Raw genomic sequence first — 18,015 nt, forward strand, 5'->3', positions numbered from 1 at the left:
TCCATTGTGAAATCCAAAGGCATTGTCTCAGTTTTCATTCTCCTTGACCTCTATAAAACTTGACATGGGTGATCCCCCGTTTTTGACATTGCTCTGATTTAGTTGTCCTACCTGTATCACTAATCCTCAGTCTCTTTTGTAGGATCATCATGTCCTACCCTCTAAATCTGGTGGTACTCTAAGACTCTGTGCTGGAGCCCCTTCTCACCACTCAGTAATCTCATCAGCTTCTATTGACTCAGCTGTTAGGTAAATAACTCCCATATCTATATAACAAACCCCTGCCACTTTCTTGAGCTCTGTCATTTCATCTCTACATGGATATCCCACGGACATTCAAATTCAACATACCCACAATAGAACTCATTATATTTTGCTCTTAATCCCTTCTTACTTATATATTTTTGTGTGGGATACCATCATTCTTCCAGTCATGCATATCCTGTCAGTTGCTAAATCCCTTTTATTTGTACTCTTTCCACCTAGGACTATCATCCCATTTCAGGTTTCATCACCTCTTGCTTTGACTACTTTATTTAGTCTCCTAATTCACCTCTAATATTAATTTTTTTTTATTTTATAAATTTTTTTGACAGTACATATGCTTGGGTAATTTTTTACATTATCCCTTGCATTCATTTCTGTTCCAAATTTTCCCCTCCTTCACTTCACCCCTTCCCCTAGATGGCAGGCAGTCCCATACATGTTAAATGTGTTATAGTATATCGTAGGTAAGATATATATGTGCAGAACCGAATTTTGTTGTTGTTGTTGCTGTTATTGTTGCAAATGAAAAATTGGATTCAGAAGGTAAAAGTAACCTGGGGAGAAAAACAAAAAATGCAAACGGTTTACACTCATTTCCCAGTGTTCCTTCTCTGGGTATAGCTGATTCTGTCCATCATTGATCAGTTGGAATGAATTAGATCTTCTCTTTGTTGAAGATATCCACTTCCATCAGAATACAACCTCATACAGTATAGTTGTTGAAGTGTATTAAGATCTCCTGGTTCTGCTCATTTCACTCAGCATCAGTTCATGTAAGTCTCTCCAAACCTTTCTGAATTCCTCCTGCTGGTCATTTCTTAGAGAACAATAATATTCCATCACATTCATATACCATAATTTACCCAGCCATTCTCCAATTGATGGGCATCCATTCATTATCCAGTTTCTAGCCACTACAAAAAGGGCTGTCACAAACCCTTTGGCACATACAGGTTCCTTTCCCTTCTTTAGTATTTCTTTGGGATATAAGCCCAGTACTGGATTAAAGGGTATGCACAATTTGAAAACTTTTTGGCATAATTCCAGATTGCTCTCCAGAATGGTTGGATTCTTTCACAACTCCACCAACAATGTATCAGTGTCCCAGTTTTCCCACATCCCCTCCAACATTCATCATTATCTTTTCCTGTAACCTTAGCCAATCTGAGAGGTGTGTAGTGGTATCTCAGAGTTGTCTTAATTTGCATTTTTCTGATCAATAGTGATTTGGAACACTCTTTCATATGAGTGGAAATAGTTTCAATTTCATCATCTGAAAATTGTCTGTTCATATCCTTTGACCATTTATCAATTGGAGAATGGCTTGATTTCTTATAAATTAGAATTCTATAAATTAGTTCTCTATATATTTTGGAAATGAGACCTTTATCAGAACCTTTAACTGTAAAAATATTTTCCCAATTTGTTATTTCCCTTTTAGTTTGCATTAGTTTTGTTTATACAAAAGCTTTTTAATTTGATGTAATCAAAATTTTCTATTTTGTGATCAATAATGATCTCTAGTTCTCCTTTGGTCACAAATTCCTTCCTCCTCCACAAGTCTGAGAGGTAAACTATCCTATGTTCCTCTAATTTATTTATGATCTCGTTCTTTATGCCTAAATCATGGACCCATTTGATCTTATCTTGGTATATGGTGTTAAGTGTGAATCCATATCTAATTTCTGCCATACTAATTTCCAGTTTTCCCAACAGTTTTTTTCAAATAATGAATTTTTATCCCAAATGTTGGTATCTTTGTTACCCTTTGTTTCTAAAACATCTGGGCAGTTCTCTTTGATAATTACCTGCAAAATAGTGTCCAGGCTCTTTTTTTTCATCATATTTTTCAGGGAGTACAATTATTCTCAGATTGTCTCTCCTGGATCTATTTTCTAGGTCCATTGTCTTCCCAAGAAGGTACTTGACATTTTTTTCTATTGTTTCATTTTTTGGGTTTTGCTTGTCTGATTCTTGGTGTCTCCTTGAGTCATTGACTTCTATTTGTTCAATTCTGATTTTCAATGATGTATTTTCTTCACTCACTTTTTTTTATATCTTTTTCTAATTGTCCAAATGAGTTTTTAAGTGAGTTGTTTTGTTCTATGGAGTTTTTTCCCACTTCACCAATTTTATTTTATTTTATTTTATTTTATTTTTTCCGGAGGCTGGGGTTAAGTGACTTGCCCAGGGTCACACAACAAGGAAGTATTAAGTGTCTGAGACCAGATTTGAACTCGGGACCTCCTGAATTCAAGGCTGGTGCTCTATCCACTGCTCCACCTAGCTGCCCCTCCAATTTTATTTTTTAGAGAGCTATTTTCTTTTTCCAGCTCACTAATTTGGTTTTTCAAATATTTGATTTCTTTATCCACTCTATCAGAAAATGAGTGGGATGAGTTATCCAGATTCTCTTGCCAAGCTTTTCCTTTTCCCATTTTGCTTCTAGCTCTCTTGTGAAAGCCTTTTTGATTTCTTCTATGACATTTTTGTGTATTGAGGAGCAGATCATATCTCCCTTTGGGGATTCATCTGAAGACAGTCTATTTTTAGTCTCTTCAGGGCTTAAAATCTGCTCTCTATCTAGAAGTTATCAATGGTTAGTGTCCTTTTAAATTTTTTGCTTATTTTGTCAGAGAATAATCAATCAAAGAAAACCAAGAAGAAGAAAACCAACAAATGGTCTGCTTTTGTGGGGGGAATGGGGCTGGATGGTGTTATTGGCTTCCTCTGCAGACTGTAGGGGGCAGCAGCGGGGCACTAGCAAGACAGAAATGGCTATGCTGTGTCTGCACTCTGATACTCTGAGGCTATGAGAACGTACTGAGTCACTCCAGGTGGGGGTGGCCAGGTCCCGAGAGATGCTAACTTTTGGGGGTTATAGTCTTTACCTCCTGTGTTTAAAGTTTCTCTGCTGATCCTGGCTTGCTGCCAAGACAGACTATCCACACCGGTGTAAAGGTCCTTCCACAAAAATGGCAGAGATCACACCCCTTCCCCCTCCAGACTGAGGAGTGTGAGCTGCCTGCCAAGCTTTTGCTTCTGCCCTCAGCCTGCCTCTGATCTGTTTGTCTCTGCCCCCAAGCAAAAACAGACCTTTTCTTGCAAATTTAAAGGATGTCCACTTCTAATGTATTCAGCATTTCCCATCTACAATCCATTCTTTACAGAGCTGCAAAATTGATATTTCTAAATTCAAGGTTTGCTGGAATCTAGTTTCTTTGCTCAAGAAGCTATTAGTAACCTGTTGCCTCTAGAATAAAATAAGAATTTCTCTAGTATTGAGTAAATATGAAGGTATTGCAAATACTTTCATTTATTATTTCCCCTTGTGTGGCTCAGCCAAACTTCCATTTTGCTATTCCTCATACATATATTCAATCTTCTGCCTTTGCATAAACTATTCCTAATTCGTAGCATGCTCTTCATCTACTTTCCTTCCAGGTTCAGCTTAAGAGGCATTTCCTGATTCCCCTATTAGTGACTTTCTCCCTGATTTGCTTTTTAAATATATTTTGTATGAAAATGTTGCATTCTCCCCAGGTAGAATATAGTGCATTTGAGGATGGAAGCTTTGTCACTTTTGTCTTTTTTGCCTTAGAATCTAGCACAGTAGACATGCATAGCAGTTTTTAAATGAGTATTGATTTGATTCATTTAAATGGATGAGTTTAATTTGGAACCTCGTTTAAACATTATTATGAAAAGTAAAGACAAAATGGAAATTAAAAATTAAAGGCATATATTGTCTAAGGCTTCTCCTGTTTTAAATACTTGACCTTACCTTCCATATACTATTAAAACGTTAATTATGGAGATAGCTCAGACCATAAATCCTTTCTCAATTGTCCTGGCAACATTTTTCTTTTTTCCAGAATCTGGAATAGCAGAGCTGGTGGAACCAATGATCTGGGACTACATTGAAGATATGGATGTCCATGGAAAGAGTCAGTACTTTATGGCTGAGTAATTCACATTTTAATGTTCTTTTTAATTTATCCCTTCTAAGATCTTATTGTGTGTGACATAGAGTTTTTAATCACTGAGTGTTAAATTATCCCCCACATGTAAGAGCAAACCAGTTTCTTCCTTTCCATGAATTTGATCTTTTTAGTGAGATAGAACTCTCCTGATTAATTAAACAACCTTAGTTCTGTAACAGTGGATGGAAGTTGCAATTTTAGGTTTAATGAAAGGAAAAACTTCCTAACAATTAGTGCTATTCAAAAATAGAATAGACTATTATGGGTAGTGAATTTCATTGGAGAATTTTGAAGCAAAAATTGTTTAACTACTTGTTGGGATGTATTGCTGTGGGGATTTTGTGAAGACTGATTTGTACTAAAAGAGAACCGTACTGGATGTTTTATCCCTACATGTAGATCAGAGAAAGCTGGTATTCACTGGTATAGATTCCATCTACAACTGACTCTCCATGGGAGCTAGGAAATTGAATTTTTCTTTTTGATTTTATTCTTTTTGTTTTTAGTTCTCCTCATGGATAAGTACAGGAAATGTGGTTTCCCTAAACTGTGGGTAGCCAGTGCTTTTAAAGGTGCCACAGGAGTGAATCAATCTTTGACTATTATTGGCCATCACCTCAAAAATAACATCCAGTGGTTGAAAGTGGCAGACAGTGGACCTGCTGAGATGCTGCAAGGAATCGTCCTAACTGGTTGGCAAAGGTAAAGGAACTATGAAAGTGACCTCTGAATCCTTTCAGTCATTCAGACTGATCTGCAAATAGCACATACATAAAAATGCTCACTGTTTATAAAGGGAGTGAAGGTGTCTCAAGCAATAGATTATGTTTGTCATAGGAATAAAACTTCTTTATTATTGGCATCTGTCTAGGTTCTATCTAACTCATCTCCCTGAGAGAAAGTATCTTTTAGATTCTGAAAGGTCTTTAGAGGATATGAGATTTCTGGATTCCTTTACAACAAATGCTAAATTTAGTAGGGTCTTCTATCTTATTTTTATGTCTTTTTTTTTTTTTTTAATCGCAACCTACGATTTCATGAATGCAGGAATTCTTGGTATGAATGCTCCCTCTACCAACACAAACTGACAATTTATCAGTAATTTATAGTCTTAACAGATTTGCCATCACTTAGCCAGGATATGCTTGAGGCAGGATTTAAACCAAAGTGTTCCTTGCTCCAAAGTTAGCCTTAACCCTTATCTCTGTCTTGCTTTCCAAGGTTTGGGAAGATAGATCTTTTTCAGTATATGAAGAATCTTTCCATTTATTCAAATAGATAAAGTGAAAGTATGCCTTTTCAGTGAATTACAACCTATTATAGAACCTGAAACTTTTTACTGATTCTTGATTCTCAATCTTCACATCTATGAAGTAGACAATGAAAAGAATTATTTTGTCCATTCTGCATTCATAAAGCTGGTTGGTGGCACATAAGGAACTGGCACCTAGGTAACCAGACCTTTGCTCCAAGGTTCTTTCCACATCAAACTTGTGCTTATTTAGCAATACATAAAGATATTTATATACAATATCTAAATTTTTTAAATTAGCCATTCTTTTTGATGACATACAAATGTAATTAACACTGGCTTTCCCATAAACTTAAAGGTGTTTTTTATTTCTTTCCCCTGACAAACAGAAATAGATTCAATACATATTGGCCTCTTGCTTTACGGAAATGGTCTGGAACCCCACAAAAGTTTAAGAACCCTAGAGTGTGTCTTGTACTATGCTAGTACTAGTAAAAAAAAAAAAATGTACAAAAAATGTATTTACAATATTCTCTGTCTTTTTTAGATAATCAACAAAACAATAAATGAAGCCTCAATTTGTATTGTTTATTGATTTCCTAGGTTTAAGTGATCACACTGAAAATTAACAAAGGACTCTTTCTAGAGCTGGTTCTAGCACATTACTCATTGTGTCTTACACTCTTCTGGTTTCCCCCTATTACATCATAAGTTCCTTAAAAATATTTATTGGATTGAATTGATTATTTCTTGAATTGAATTATTGGGTAGAATTTGATTGTTTCTTTAAATGGTAGCCATGCTTCCCATGGATACACACATGCCCCTAAGTCAACAGACACATGTGGAGTGCAGAAATTTATATGGTCAATGGTACAATCCCAAGTCTGTTGCAGATAGATATTTTTCTTCATAGCAAACTCAAAAGCAATAATTGAATGCTATCTTAGTAGCATGCACAAACATTTTCTCCCTCCCTCCCCCCCTCCCCGGGGCAATTGGGGTTAAGTTACTTGCCCAAGGTCATACAGCTAGGAAGTGTTAAGTGTCTGAGGCCAGATTTGAACTCAGGCTGGTGCCCTATCCATTGCCTCAGCTAGCTGCCCCCACAAACATCTTCTTGAGGAAGGAGATGATCTGATTCACTAAAATTCACAGAAATCAAGTTTGATTTCACTTCTAACAAATTAGTTAAGGTTCTCATTGGCTATCTAAGAGTTTAAAGAGTCTTGAAATATAAAGATTATATATATATATATAAAATCATCTCTGGAGATCCTCATACAAAGACCAGATGGCCAAGTGGATAGATACATTGTAGAAGGAATTCTTATTCAGTATAAGTTGTCATCAGTAACTTGTGGGCCATTTCAGTTCTAAAATTGTATGTCTGGGAATTATCAACAAGGAGTAGTGAACCTAACCTACAATGTAGAACTGTAAATAAAAACTATATACTCTTAAGACTAGTTGAGGCAAGAAAATCATCTTTTATTAGGCTTAGAAATCTGTTTTATCTTTTTTTTAAATTTTAGTTGTGTATTATTTTTTCCAATTACATGTAAAGATGGTTTTCAACAATCATTTTTGTAAGATTTTGAGTTTGAAATTTTTTTCTCCTTTCCTCCCTTACTTCCCCCTTTTCCATGCCTACAAGTAGTCTGATATAGGTTATAGGTGTGCACTCATTTTTAACATATTTCCATATGAGTCATGTTGGGTAAAGGAAAGTCAGAACAAAAGGAAAAAATCTTTTTTTCTAAAAAGATGAAAATAGTATGCTTCTATCTGCATTCAGTCTCCATAGTTCTTTTTCTGGATGTGGATTTTTCCAAAATTTATTGGAATTACCTTGGATCACTGAATTGCTGAAAAGACTAAAGTCTCTCTTAGCTGATCATCGCACAATCTTGCTGTTGCTGTGTATGCTGTTTTCCTGGTTCTGCTTACTTCATTCAGCATCAGTTAATGTAAGTTTAATTGTTTAACTTAAGCTTAAGAAAATCATATTTTAAAATGTAATCAATATCTCTATCTCTACTTGATCACTTTTGTGACTTTCCTATCCTGCCTTCCTACTTTAGAAGTGGACTGCTCCTCCATTCTCTTCCAGAGTCACATGAACTTTAAGATACCTTCAAGCCTTTTAGAAGTTCATGTGCCCATAGGCCATGCTGAAGTAGTATTTTGGCATAGTAACGTTTGAAACATCTGAAGTTTCTTGAAAAACTATCAACACAAAAGAAAGGTCCCATTTTTCTATAGTAGTTTTGTTGTTTGTTTCTTTAAATTTCATTCTTTTGAACTCAACATCATCCAGATGCTATTTTTCCACAAAAATTTGATAATCAAGTTACTACTACCCAACTACACTAGATGGCATTGTTAACTTTGGTTTTGAATAAAAAATAATCTTTATAAATTACCTCAGTTCATTCCTTTCTTTCTTTGTAAGTCTCCAACACTATTTTACCCTTATAGCCCCAGTCAAGCAAACATTAAGATGGAGAAATAAAGCATTTCTCGTTCTCAAAAACAAATTAGTCTTAAGAATATGAGTAATGATCTATAAAAAGCAGAGTTTGAAAAGACAAGCTGACCACACTTCTTTTCTGAAGAACCTTTTATCTGCCATTTCAAATGCTAAAGCATGGTATAATAGAGAGAAAGGAAACGCAAACCCTATCTCAGGTATAAATTGTCCTTGTGACCCTGACAAGATGACAGTAACCTTTCAATGCTCTAGGAGTCCCTAAGTTTCAGAAAAAGTACAGCTTGCACTGGTGGAAGAAGCTTCTTATTTAGGAGTTACCTTCTTATCTAAGAAATTACTGGTCCTGTCTCTGTCCTTATCTCTTCAAATGCTAATTAGCCATTCCCAAATAAAGGTGCCAAATTGATACAGTTGGGAAATTTTTAAATTACTATAAATCTTTAACTCCATCTATCCATTACCAATTCCTTAGTAGATTGTGGAACTGTATGAAATAGTAAAGTGATTTGGGTAATATGTTCAATTTTAAATAAAAGCTTTAGATGGGGGGCAGGTAGGTAGCACAGTGGATAGAGCACCAGCCCTGAAGTCAGTTCAAATCTGGTCTCAGACACTTAACACTTCCTAGCTGTGAGACCCTGGGCAAGTCACTTAACCCCAGCCTCAAAAAAAAAAAAAAAGCTTTAGATGGCAGATTTCTTGAAGTCATACATTAATTTAATTTGCATAGCTTTGTTAAAGAAATAACATCACAAGTGAGGTTCCAGAATAATATCTCATGGAACAATTTTCATTTTTATCATATGAGAATGAGAAAATAACCTATATTTCAGTACAGAGCACTATATGAAAAGGCAAAAAGATATGGATTCTAATCCTAATGACTTCGGGCATATAACTTCTCTGGACCTCACTTTCTTTAATATCTTAGGTAATGGAGTTGAACTAATGGAAGTCACTTCCATTTAAAGCTCTATCCAGCAATTCTGAAACTTAGGAAAAGAATTCAAACTTTGGTACCTCAGGCTCTAAAAGGTCCTAAGGCACTAGTCACTTGAAACCATCGGGGATCCTGAAGTGACTATTTGGGAAATCACAGCCAGAGAAAGAAATTAGATAGAATTGAGACAGGCAGAAAGACACCATATCCTTTGAAGTCAAGAAACAAGTTATCATGTAATTTTGTATTTTAAGTCCTGTTAAGATTCTCCTGCTACATAAGTGCTATATTCATTATCTAAATTGTTATACTCTGGAGTAAAACTCCAATTATCCTATTTGCAGTTCTATTTTCCAAGTCTGTTCTGATGAAGCTATGAAGCATCTTTTTACTCCATGCATTCGAAAAAAATAGCATCTAACAGATGAGAAAACCTGGCATCCAACTGTTTAAATGATAATCAAAAAAATACTTGTTGAGTGGAGCTTACAGAGGAACAAACATAGTCCTTTTCCCAAAGGTGATTTTCAGAGAGTAAAGAAGGACATGTGGCACTTTATTGGAGCAGCACAAATTTGATCTCAGACTCTTGCTAACTTTGTGGACCTGGGTTAGCCACTTAACTTCTCTCAATCTCAGTTTCTTTATCTGTAAAATGGGGATAAGAACAGCATCTACATTTAAGGATCGTTGTGAAGATTAAATGAGATTAAATATGTAAAGCACTTTTCAAACTTTTAATGCTCTACATGAATGTTAAATATTATTATGATTATACACAATGACAGCTAATAATTGAAATCAGTTTAACACCAGGTGGTACATGAATGGGGCAGATGATAGATGATGCAGTAATTCAGTAAAGGAAGAAAGAGATCACTCTTAGGGAAGACTCCTTGAAAGGGTAATCTTGAAATAAAGGGTATAGAAAATATATGGGAGAACAGTACAAATATAGGTACCATCCGAAGGTTGTCACCCAACTAGAGTGAAAGTTTTAATGTAATGGAAATTAAGGTTGGAAAGGTAGGTTTGTATCAGTTTGAATGCCAGACTGAAGAGTTTGTACTTTATTTCTATAGGCAGTGGAAAGCAATTTGGAGGCTTTTAAGGCATAACATAACCAGCAGTAGTTAGTTAGGAAGATTGAAATAATGTAATAATGTTCAAGAAAGATAGAATAGAAATAAAGGCACAAAATGATTCATAGACAATAGCAATAGCACAAGATCCATTAAATACTTAAACTATAGTAATCGCATTTGGGATTAGAAAAAATTGATATGAAAGATGAAGGAATCAAGATACTGCAAATCAGTTAGTAAGCATTTATTAAGCACTTGTATACCAGGCACTGTATTAAATTGTCGGGATACAAAGAAAGGCAGAATGCATTCCCTGATCTAGAGGAGCTAACAATGTAAAAGAAACGACAATCTGCAAATAACTGTTTGCAAGCAGTTATGTACAAATGCAATGGGAAATAACAGTAAAGGCACTGATAGTAAAGATTGGGAAAGGCTACCTGTAAAAGTTGGGATTTTACCTGGAAATTGAAGGAAGTTAGGAGGAGCTAAAGAAGGAGCATATTCCAGGCATGCAATGAAATCTCTAAAGCCAAGAGACAAAGGATCCTGGTCAAGGTCAATGTCACTGGATCTTTATACATTGTGGGGATTGGGGGAAAGGAAGAGGAAGGGGAAAAGGGAAGGAAAGGAGTAGTCATTTCCATAGTGCCTGATAAACACTTTATATATCTATATACCTCTGTCTCTATATCATTTGATCCCCACTTCTTTGTGAGGTAGATGCTATTATTATACCTATTTTCATAGTTGAGGAAATTGAGGCATACAAAGGTTAAATGATTTGCTCCAGGGCACATACAGCTAGTGTCTGAGGTCATATTACCTGACTATATCTAGTGCTGTATCCGGTACTCTACTAGTAAATTGTAAAAAGAATAGAGAGGAAAGAGAGGGGAGAAAGGAAGGGACAGTGAGTTATAAAAGACTTTGAATACAAAATAGGATTTTATATTTAATCTTGGAAGTGATAGGGAATTTTTTTTCAGTTGGGGAGTAGCATAGTTGGACCTTCATTTAAAGAAAAAGATAAATGGAAAATGGACTGGACTAAGGAGAAACTTGTGGCAAGCAGACCAACCAATACTATTGCAGGTAGGCACTGTGTTCAGCATTTTTTACAAATGTTATCTCATTTGATCATCTCAACAACCCTTCAAGATAGGTGTCATTATTACTCCCATTTTATAGTGGAGGAAATTGAGGCAGACAGAAGTTAAGTGACTTTCCCAGAATCACACAAGTGAGATTTGACCTTAGATTATTCTGATCTCTTCTGCTATTTTAACAGCTATCCCTTAGAGAAGGACATTGTTGAGTTGAACTGGATCTGAGAAAAGAATGGCTAATGCAAGGGAGATGGCCTACAAAAGAACTGAGGGATCAAAGATTTGGAAGTCAAGATGTGATGAGTAGTAGAGTTTGGAATGGAAAGGCAGAGAGAGAGGTAGAAAGCCAGTAGAGTGATCAGATAAGGGAATTTCAGAGTTCATTAACATGGAAATGATAAATTTGTGGGCTATGGCAAGATGTAAAAGTATGTCAATGAGGAGTTGATAATGGGAAATGAATAAACTAAAAAACTGGGAGGTTAAGAGTGTCTAAGGAAGTATCAATATGTATGTTGAAAATACATAGTATGAAAACAGGATTGGGGAAAAGAGAAAGATTATGAGCTAGGTACTGAATTCATTAAAAAGAAGGAAGGGGAGTTTCCTAGAAGTCTATAGATAATTACCAAGATTTTGATTGGATGGAAGATGTAAATTATGTAGACCTCAAAGGAGAATTTACCTAGTGATGGCAAGCAAGGAGTATTCCATCTCCATCACCTTGACCAGACCCCAATCAAGGGAAATGAGTGAAAGTATATGCAGGACAAGGAGTAGACAAACTTTGAATTTGCATAGATAAGCTTCAAAAAGATATTTTGGTGGTCTGACTCCTTGTGACCCTAATTGAGGTTTTCTTGGCAAAGATACTGGAATGGTTTTGTCATTTCTTTCTCTAGCTCATTTTCCTGATGAAGAAACTGAGATCAGTAGTTTAGTGACTTATTCAGGGTTACACAGTGTCTAAGCCAGGATTTGAATTCAAGTCTTCGTGACTTTAGTTAGGCCCAGCTCTTTATCCATTGTGCCACCTAGCTGCTCTTTGCAAGAAGAAAAGGAAGACTTGGGGGGGGGGGGGGAAGGAACAGAAATAAAAGGATCAGGAGAGTGAAAATTGTTTCAGATAGGAAAAGGGGGAAAGTAATGAGGGATATAATGCCATAAATAGGTTAAGGAGAAGGCCTGAAAACTCAAGAGCAATTTCAGTAGAGAGGAGTCAGAGGATTGAGGAAGACTCAGAAAATGTCAGAGCAAGATCAGTTCTTTCAGAACTTTGGTTTGGAAAGAAAGGTGACAACATGGGAGTATCTTGAAATCATGTTGTTTTTCCCTAAGATAGATAGAAAAAATCTGAAAATACTGCTTAGCAGACAGAAAGCTAATGGAGAGGCAGAATGTAGAGACCTTACAAAGTAATTAACAGGGCCATTTTTCCTAAGGAGGGAAGGAAAAGGAGGGGATCAAGGTCATAGAGTAGTTGAATTTGGAAAGGAAAACCATAGTTCTGAGAGGAAAAAAAGAAAAGAATGAATAATAAGTATTTTAAGGCAAAGTAAGGTAGTTGGAGTTCTGAGTTTTCTCAAGAAAAGAATAATTACCTACTAACAGGGAGGACTGATAAATAAAGGATTGAAGGAGTTGCTACAGGGAGTTAGGAGGTTAGAAATAAAAAGTTCACCAAGAAGTTTAAAAAAAAAAAAAAGCTGGTGATATGTGTAGCAGGCTTAGTGTGCAAACTAACATAACTTTCTCCAACAACAATCTGAAACCACAAAACAGGATTAGAGAAAAAGAAAATCAGAATAGGATGGGGGAAAGGGACTATAATAGTAGGCAGGGCAACAAAAAATCAAGATAATCTAAGAATTTAATAATCTTAAAGGGGCTGACCACATACTGGGTAACTAGTTATACATAGTCTATACATAGAATGAGATCATATCCTGAGCAAAGGGGAAGTAAGATTCATCATGTAATTCTCTCCCAGTATTAAAAATAAATATTTCTTCCTTTTGTGGATTCCAGATATGACCATTTCTCTGTTCTCTGTGAGCTGCTCCCTGTGGGAATCCCATCCCTAGCAGTATGTCTGCAGGCACTCAAACACGGTAGTGTATATTACTTTCCTTTTTTTTCTTCTTCCCAGGAATACAGGGATCAAGTGTGTGTGTAGTAACTGCCATATTGGAGCGCTCCCCACACATAGCTTGACCTTCCCTTTTCACACAAGAAATATATGCTATTCCACTACCTTGAATTCTTCATGGAGTTATTCTAAATAAGAAAGTGCCTGTTTTGGGATAAGATTGTGGGATAATTTCATTATAGCTAAACAACTATGCTATCTTTCAAAGGGAGGAGGAAAAAAATCTCATTACCATGCTCAATGTATGTCACTAGACTGAATCTTCTCAATAGGCCTGACTTTTGAAAGCCTGTAGAGTTCAAGAAACTAAAATAAATTCCATTTATAAGAAATAGCCCTAGAGAAAAAGGCCTTGAAATATCAAGATAATTTTCCTACAGGGGAACAAATACAGGCTTGGGGAGAGGAATTGCCTAATTGGAAAATTACCCCTAATAAATTCTCCAAAGGCTTTTTTTTGCTAAGCAATGAATTCACAGCTTTCCCAACCAGGCCAATAAACTAAAATAAGTTCTTTTAAAATAGACATTTTCTCTGCATATATATATATGATCTCCCTCACTTTCTTTGTTTCACTTTTCTCTTTTTACTAAAGAAAATGCTTCTTTTAGGGTAGCTAGTTGGCAAAGTGGATAAAGCACCAGCCCTGAAGTCAAGAGGACCTGAGTTCAAATCTGGCCTCAGACATTTAACACTTCCTAATTGTGTGACCCTGGGCAAATCACTTAACCCCAATGGCCCCAGAAAAATAAACAAATAAATGAAAGAAAATGCTTCTTTTTCAGGAGGTTATACTGACAATGTAAAAAAAATAGTGGAGAAATACCTAGGGATGTCAAATTTGGAAATCAACAATTTTATGAGGTAAAACCACCAATTCCTTCTAATTTCATTCTTATGAGCCCCAAACTTTTGATAGTGCTAAAACTGATGAAGACTTTCTTTCTAACTAGTGAAAGCTCTGGGACTTTCCCTGGCAGTGATGTCTTCTCCTTGGTCACTCAGGTCAGCTTTCATCTAAGGCGCTCTGTGGATGAACTGCTAGAAAGAAACAGGTTGTTTATTTATTTTTGTTGTTATATCTTTATTTACAAAACATATGCATAGGTAATTTTTTCAACATTGACCCTTGAAAAACCTTCTGTTCCAAATTTTCCCCTTCTTTCCCCCACCCTCTCCCCTAGATGGCAGGTAGTCCAATATATGTTATATATGTTAAATCCATTATATTTATATATATTTATACATATACAGTTATCTTGCTGCACAAGAAAAATTAGATCTAGAAAAAAAAAAAAAAACCTGAGAAGGAAAATGAAAATGCAAGCAAATGCTATGTTGTGGTCCACACTCGGTTCCCATAGTCCTCCCCCTGGGTGTAGATGGCCTTCTTATTACTGGACAATTGAAAATGGTTTGAATCAACTCATTGTTGAAGAGAGCCATGCCCATCAGAATTGATCATGCTATAGTTTTGTTGTTGCCGTGTATAATGATCTCCTGGTTCTGCTCATTTCACTTAGTATCAGTTTATGTAAGTCTTTCCAGGCCTCTCTGAAATCATCGAAACAGGTTAGTTATTAACAAGTGTAGAACAATTCCAAAGAAATTGTTTCCTTCCTTCACCATAGTCTATTTAGAACAAATCATAGATGAATGAAGCAGCCTCTACCAGATTTTTCAATCGTGTCAGAAGTCTTACAAAACCAATGCCTCATGATAAGCCATTAAATAATAAGTACGGAATAGCTGAATATATCTCTGACTACTGAGTACAATCCCAATGCATTTATTTATAGGTATGTGACAGGCTGGTTCAGCCCTTACCACCGCAAGAGGAAAATGATTCACCCAGTTATGATCCAGCACATCCAACCAGATGCCATCAGGTAGTAGTATCAGCTCTTTTACCAGACTTGGTACAGTTCATCTGTCATTTTTTCTAAAATAACTAGATTTTAAATCCCTGTGCTAAAAACAGCTTTGAAATAAAATAATTTTTTGAGTCAAAATTTAAACTCAAAGACCAGATAAAACTCTTCAAATGAATCTTCTTTTTACATCACTCTATTAGACATTAATAGCTAGCTCCAAGAGCTTCTCACTTTATTTCTTCACTTCCTTTTAAAAGATTCCTATAATATTTCAACTTTTTAATGAGGACTCACATGTCAAACTGAGTCAACCTTTTCTATTTCTATTTCTATTTCTCTTCAGCCTCCTAAGCAGATGGAATGCTATCATCCAGGAGTTGCAGGCAGCACTTGAAAGAATTTTCTACCCAGATGCAGTAGAGGAGTGGCTCGAAGAAAATACATATCCCACCATCCAGAAGCTACAGCAGCTGTTGCAAGATCTAGATGCAGCAATAGCAGCTCAATCTTAATACTTTTGTCATGGAAGTGACCCATCTTATATGGCAGGCTTACCTACTGCTAGCTCAGTGGATATTTTTACAGATGGCCAAGGCTAATCACTTACTGAGGGGAGGACAAGGTTGGGAGGGTTCCTGTGGGTTTGATTGAAAAATCTTGTGTTAGGGCAAAATCTGAAAAGAGACATTGAGGTAAAAGCTATTACCACGAGAGGATGAAGCAGAATTTATTATGCTACAGTTGAATCCAAAAAATTAGGGGTGGCAATCATAAGTTTCTAAAAGGCATCAGTAAAAAGATACTAAAATTTAAAAAGCGAAAAAAGATAACCAGAGAAATTACATTATGCTTGAAGGTATTATAAATAATGTTAATGCTGAAATACATGCACAAAAAAATAGCATAACATTTAAATACTTGAAGAAAAAAATAATTGAACTGCAGAATGAAATAGATAACAAACTATAATATTAGAGGACCTCAGTGTGTCCCTTTCCATCCTAGACAAATCTAACAAAAATATAAACAAGAAAGATTCTGAAAAGAAATAGAAAAATCAGATGTGACAGATGTCTGATTATTATAAATGGTAATAAAAAAATTACTCCATTATATATGGCACCTTTATAAAAACAAATGCAGAAAGTTTAAATATATTCTTTATAAAACATCAGCACAATAAAAACTATAAGCCAAAAGCCAAAGAAACATCTAAACATCTAAACTGTAGCTTGGTCCTAGGCTAGACCCTGGTATTCATATTTATATTGAAGCCCCATAGTAGCTAAGTTCTTATGGCTTTAGTGACAGTTTTACAATCAAGATACAACTAGGCAGAAACTACTATTTCCATACTTCTGTTCTGCATTGATGCAATACAAATTTAAAATTTTGTCCTCTACAAGTTTAGGCTTTAAAAAGCCTAAAGAGTCCAAAATTTGTAGTTAAGATTTTTTTCTTGAGTGACACTCTCAGACTCTATGCAAAATTATAAATTGTGTAAGATTTACTTTGGGGGGTCCCTTCCCCCTCACATTTCCTCTTAGAATCATTTGGAGTATTACTATTCTCTTACTGAAGTGCCAGAGTACTTCCAGACAAAAAATTATACAGATGGTGAGGAAACTAAGCACATGTCATATGACAACTGATTAAAAGAACTCTGGATGTTGAACCTCAAGGGTATGTTGAGCCTTTAGAAGACAGTAGGAAAATAATTTAGACTTAGAAACAGTGAATGTGTAGAAATGTGTAGAAAACCCAAAAGACTTCCCAGCAATTAGGACTTTACAAAAACATTATAGGCTCTCTCAAGTAGGGTCTTTTATTATTAAAGGTCTTCCAGTATAGGACAGCTAGATGAGCACCACTGGTTAAGGATGCTAGAGAGGAAATTCTTATTCAGTTGTTGGGTGAACTAAAATTAGTAATGCTAAACTAAAAAAAGAATAGTTCTTAATAAGCTTATATTAACTGCAAAAATCACAAAATAAGAATGGATGACTTGCCACCACCTCTTTACTGTCATTATTGAAAAACTACTACCCATTCCCATTCTGCTACAGATTTTGCTTTGACACCATAGGGAAGTTGTAATTATCTGTTTTAAAAGGTAGTAGTGAGTTAGAATAGGTTCTTGACAGGGGCACTAAAGTGATCGATCACATAGGGAATATTGTATCCAGTTCACCATTTTAAATAAGGCATTGGCAAGCAGTAGTGCCTTCACAGAGATATAATCAAGAATGTTGAGAAGACTGAAGGCAATATATACTGTACAGGTATTTGTGGGAAACAGGGATATTTAATCTGGAGAAAACTTAAGGAAGCGATGATAACTACTGTTGAATATTTAAGAGACATGTTTCCAGGAGGCAGAATTAGAGCAATAGGTGAAAGTTGCATAAATGTAGATATCACCTCAATATAAAGCAAACCTTCCTGATAGAGAAGTCAAAAAATGAAACCGGCTGTTTAAAGAAGCTTGGATAGCTTACTCCCATAGATTTCCAAAGAGAAGACTCTTTCTCTCTTGAGAAATCTTGTAAAAAGGATTCCTGCTCAGAAAACACATTGAACTAAATGACTTTTAAATTCTCTTCAAACTCAAGAAATTCTGTGATTTGATGAAAATGTATCCAGGGAAGGAAATTGGAGGAAATTTAAGAAATAGTAATCTTTTAAGATGGGTGCCTAAGCTAGACTTTGAGAATGTTTGAATGGAAGCCCAGTTAAGTGAGTAAAATAATTTGTAGGAAATGGAAACAGACAAACACAGGTTTGGGACTTATCAGAATGAATGAATGGTTCTTGGTGGGCGAGTTGGTGATTTCCTTTATGGCAGTGGAAAAACTGGCTTTA

The 18,015-nt window shown here is 35.7% G+C and overlaps 1 protein-coding gene across 10 annotated transcripts in view; it reads left to right on the forward strand.

The window, feature by feature from the left end:
* Nucleotides 1-17,167, forward strand: part of HEXD (hexosaminidase D) — a 55,065-nt gene extending 37,898 nt beyond the window's left edge. For all 10 annotated transcript variants that reach the window (XM_074265008.1, XM_074265009.1, XM_074265010.1 and 7 more), the window contains 7 exons: nt 4,143-4,214; nt 4,757-4,952; nt 13,159-13,241; nt 14,065-14,143; nt 14,233-14,334; nt 15,079-15,168; nt 15,497-17,167. In XM_074265008.1, coding sequence (XP_074121109.1) covers nt 4,143-4,214; nt 4,757-4,952; nt 13,159-13,241; nt 14,065-14,143; nt 14,233-14,334; nt 15,079-15,168; nt 15,497-15,665 — 791 coding nt within the window. In that variant the 3' untranslated portion in view covers nt 15,666-17,167. The remainder of the gene's footprint in view (nt 1-4,142; nt 4,215-4,756; nt 4,953-13,158; nt 13,242-14,064; nt 14,144-14,232; nt 14,335-15,078; nt 15,169-15,496) is intronic.
* Nucleotides 17,168-18,015: the final 848 nt, after the last annotated feature.

Source organism: Sminthopsis crassicaudata, chromosome 4 (genome assembly GCF_048593235.1).
Source record: "Sminthopsis crassicaudata isolate SCR6 chromosome 4, ASM4859323v1, whole genome shotgun sequence".
NCBI classification, from domain to species: Eukaryota; Metazoa; Chordata; class Mammalia; order Dasyuromorphia; family Dasyuridae; genus Sminthopsis; species Sminthopsis crassicaudata.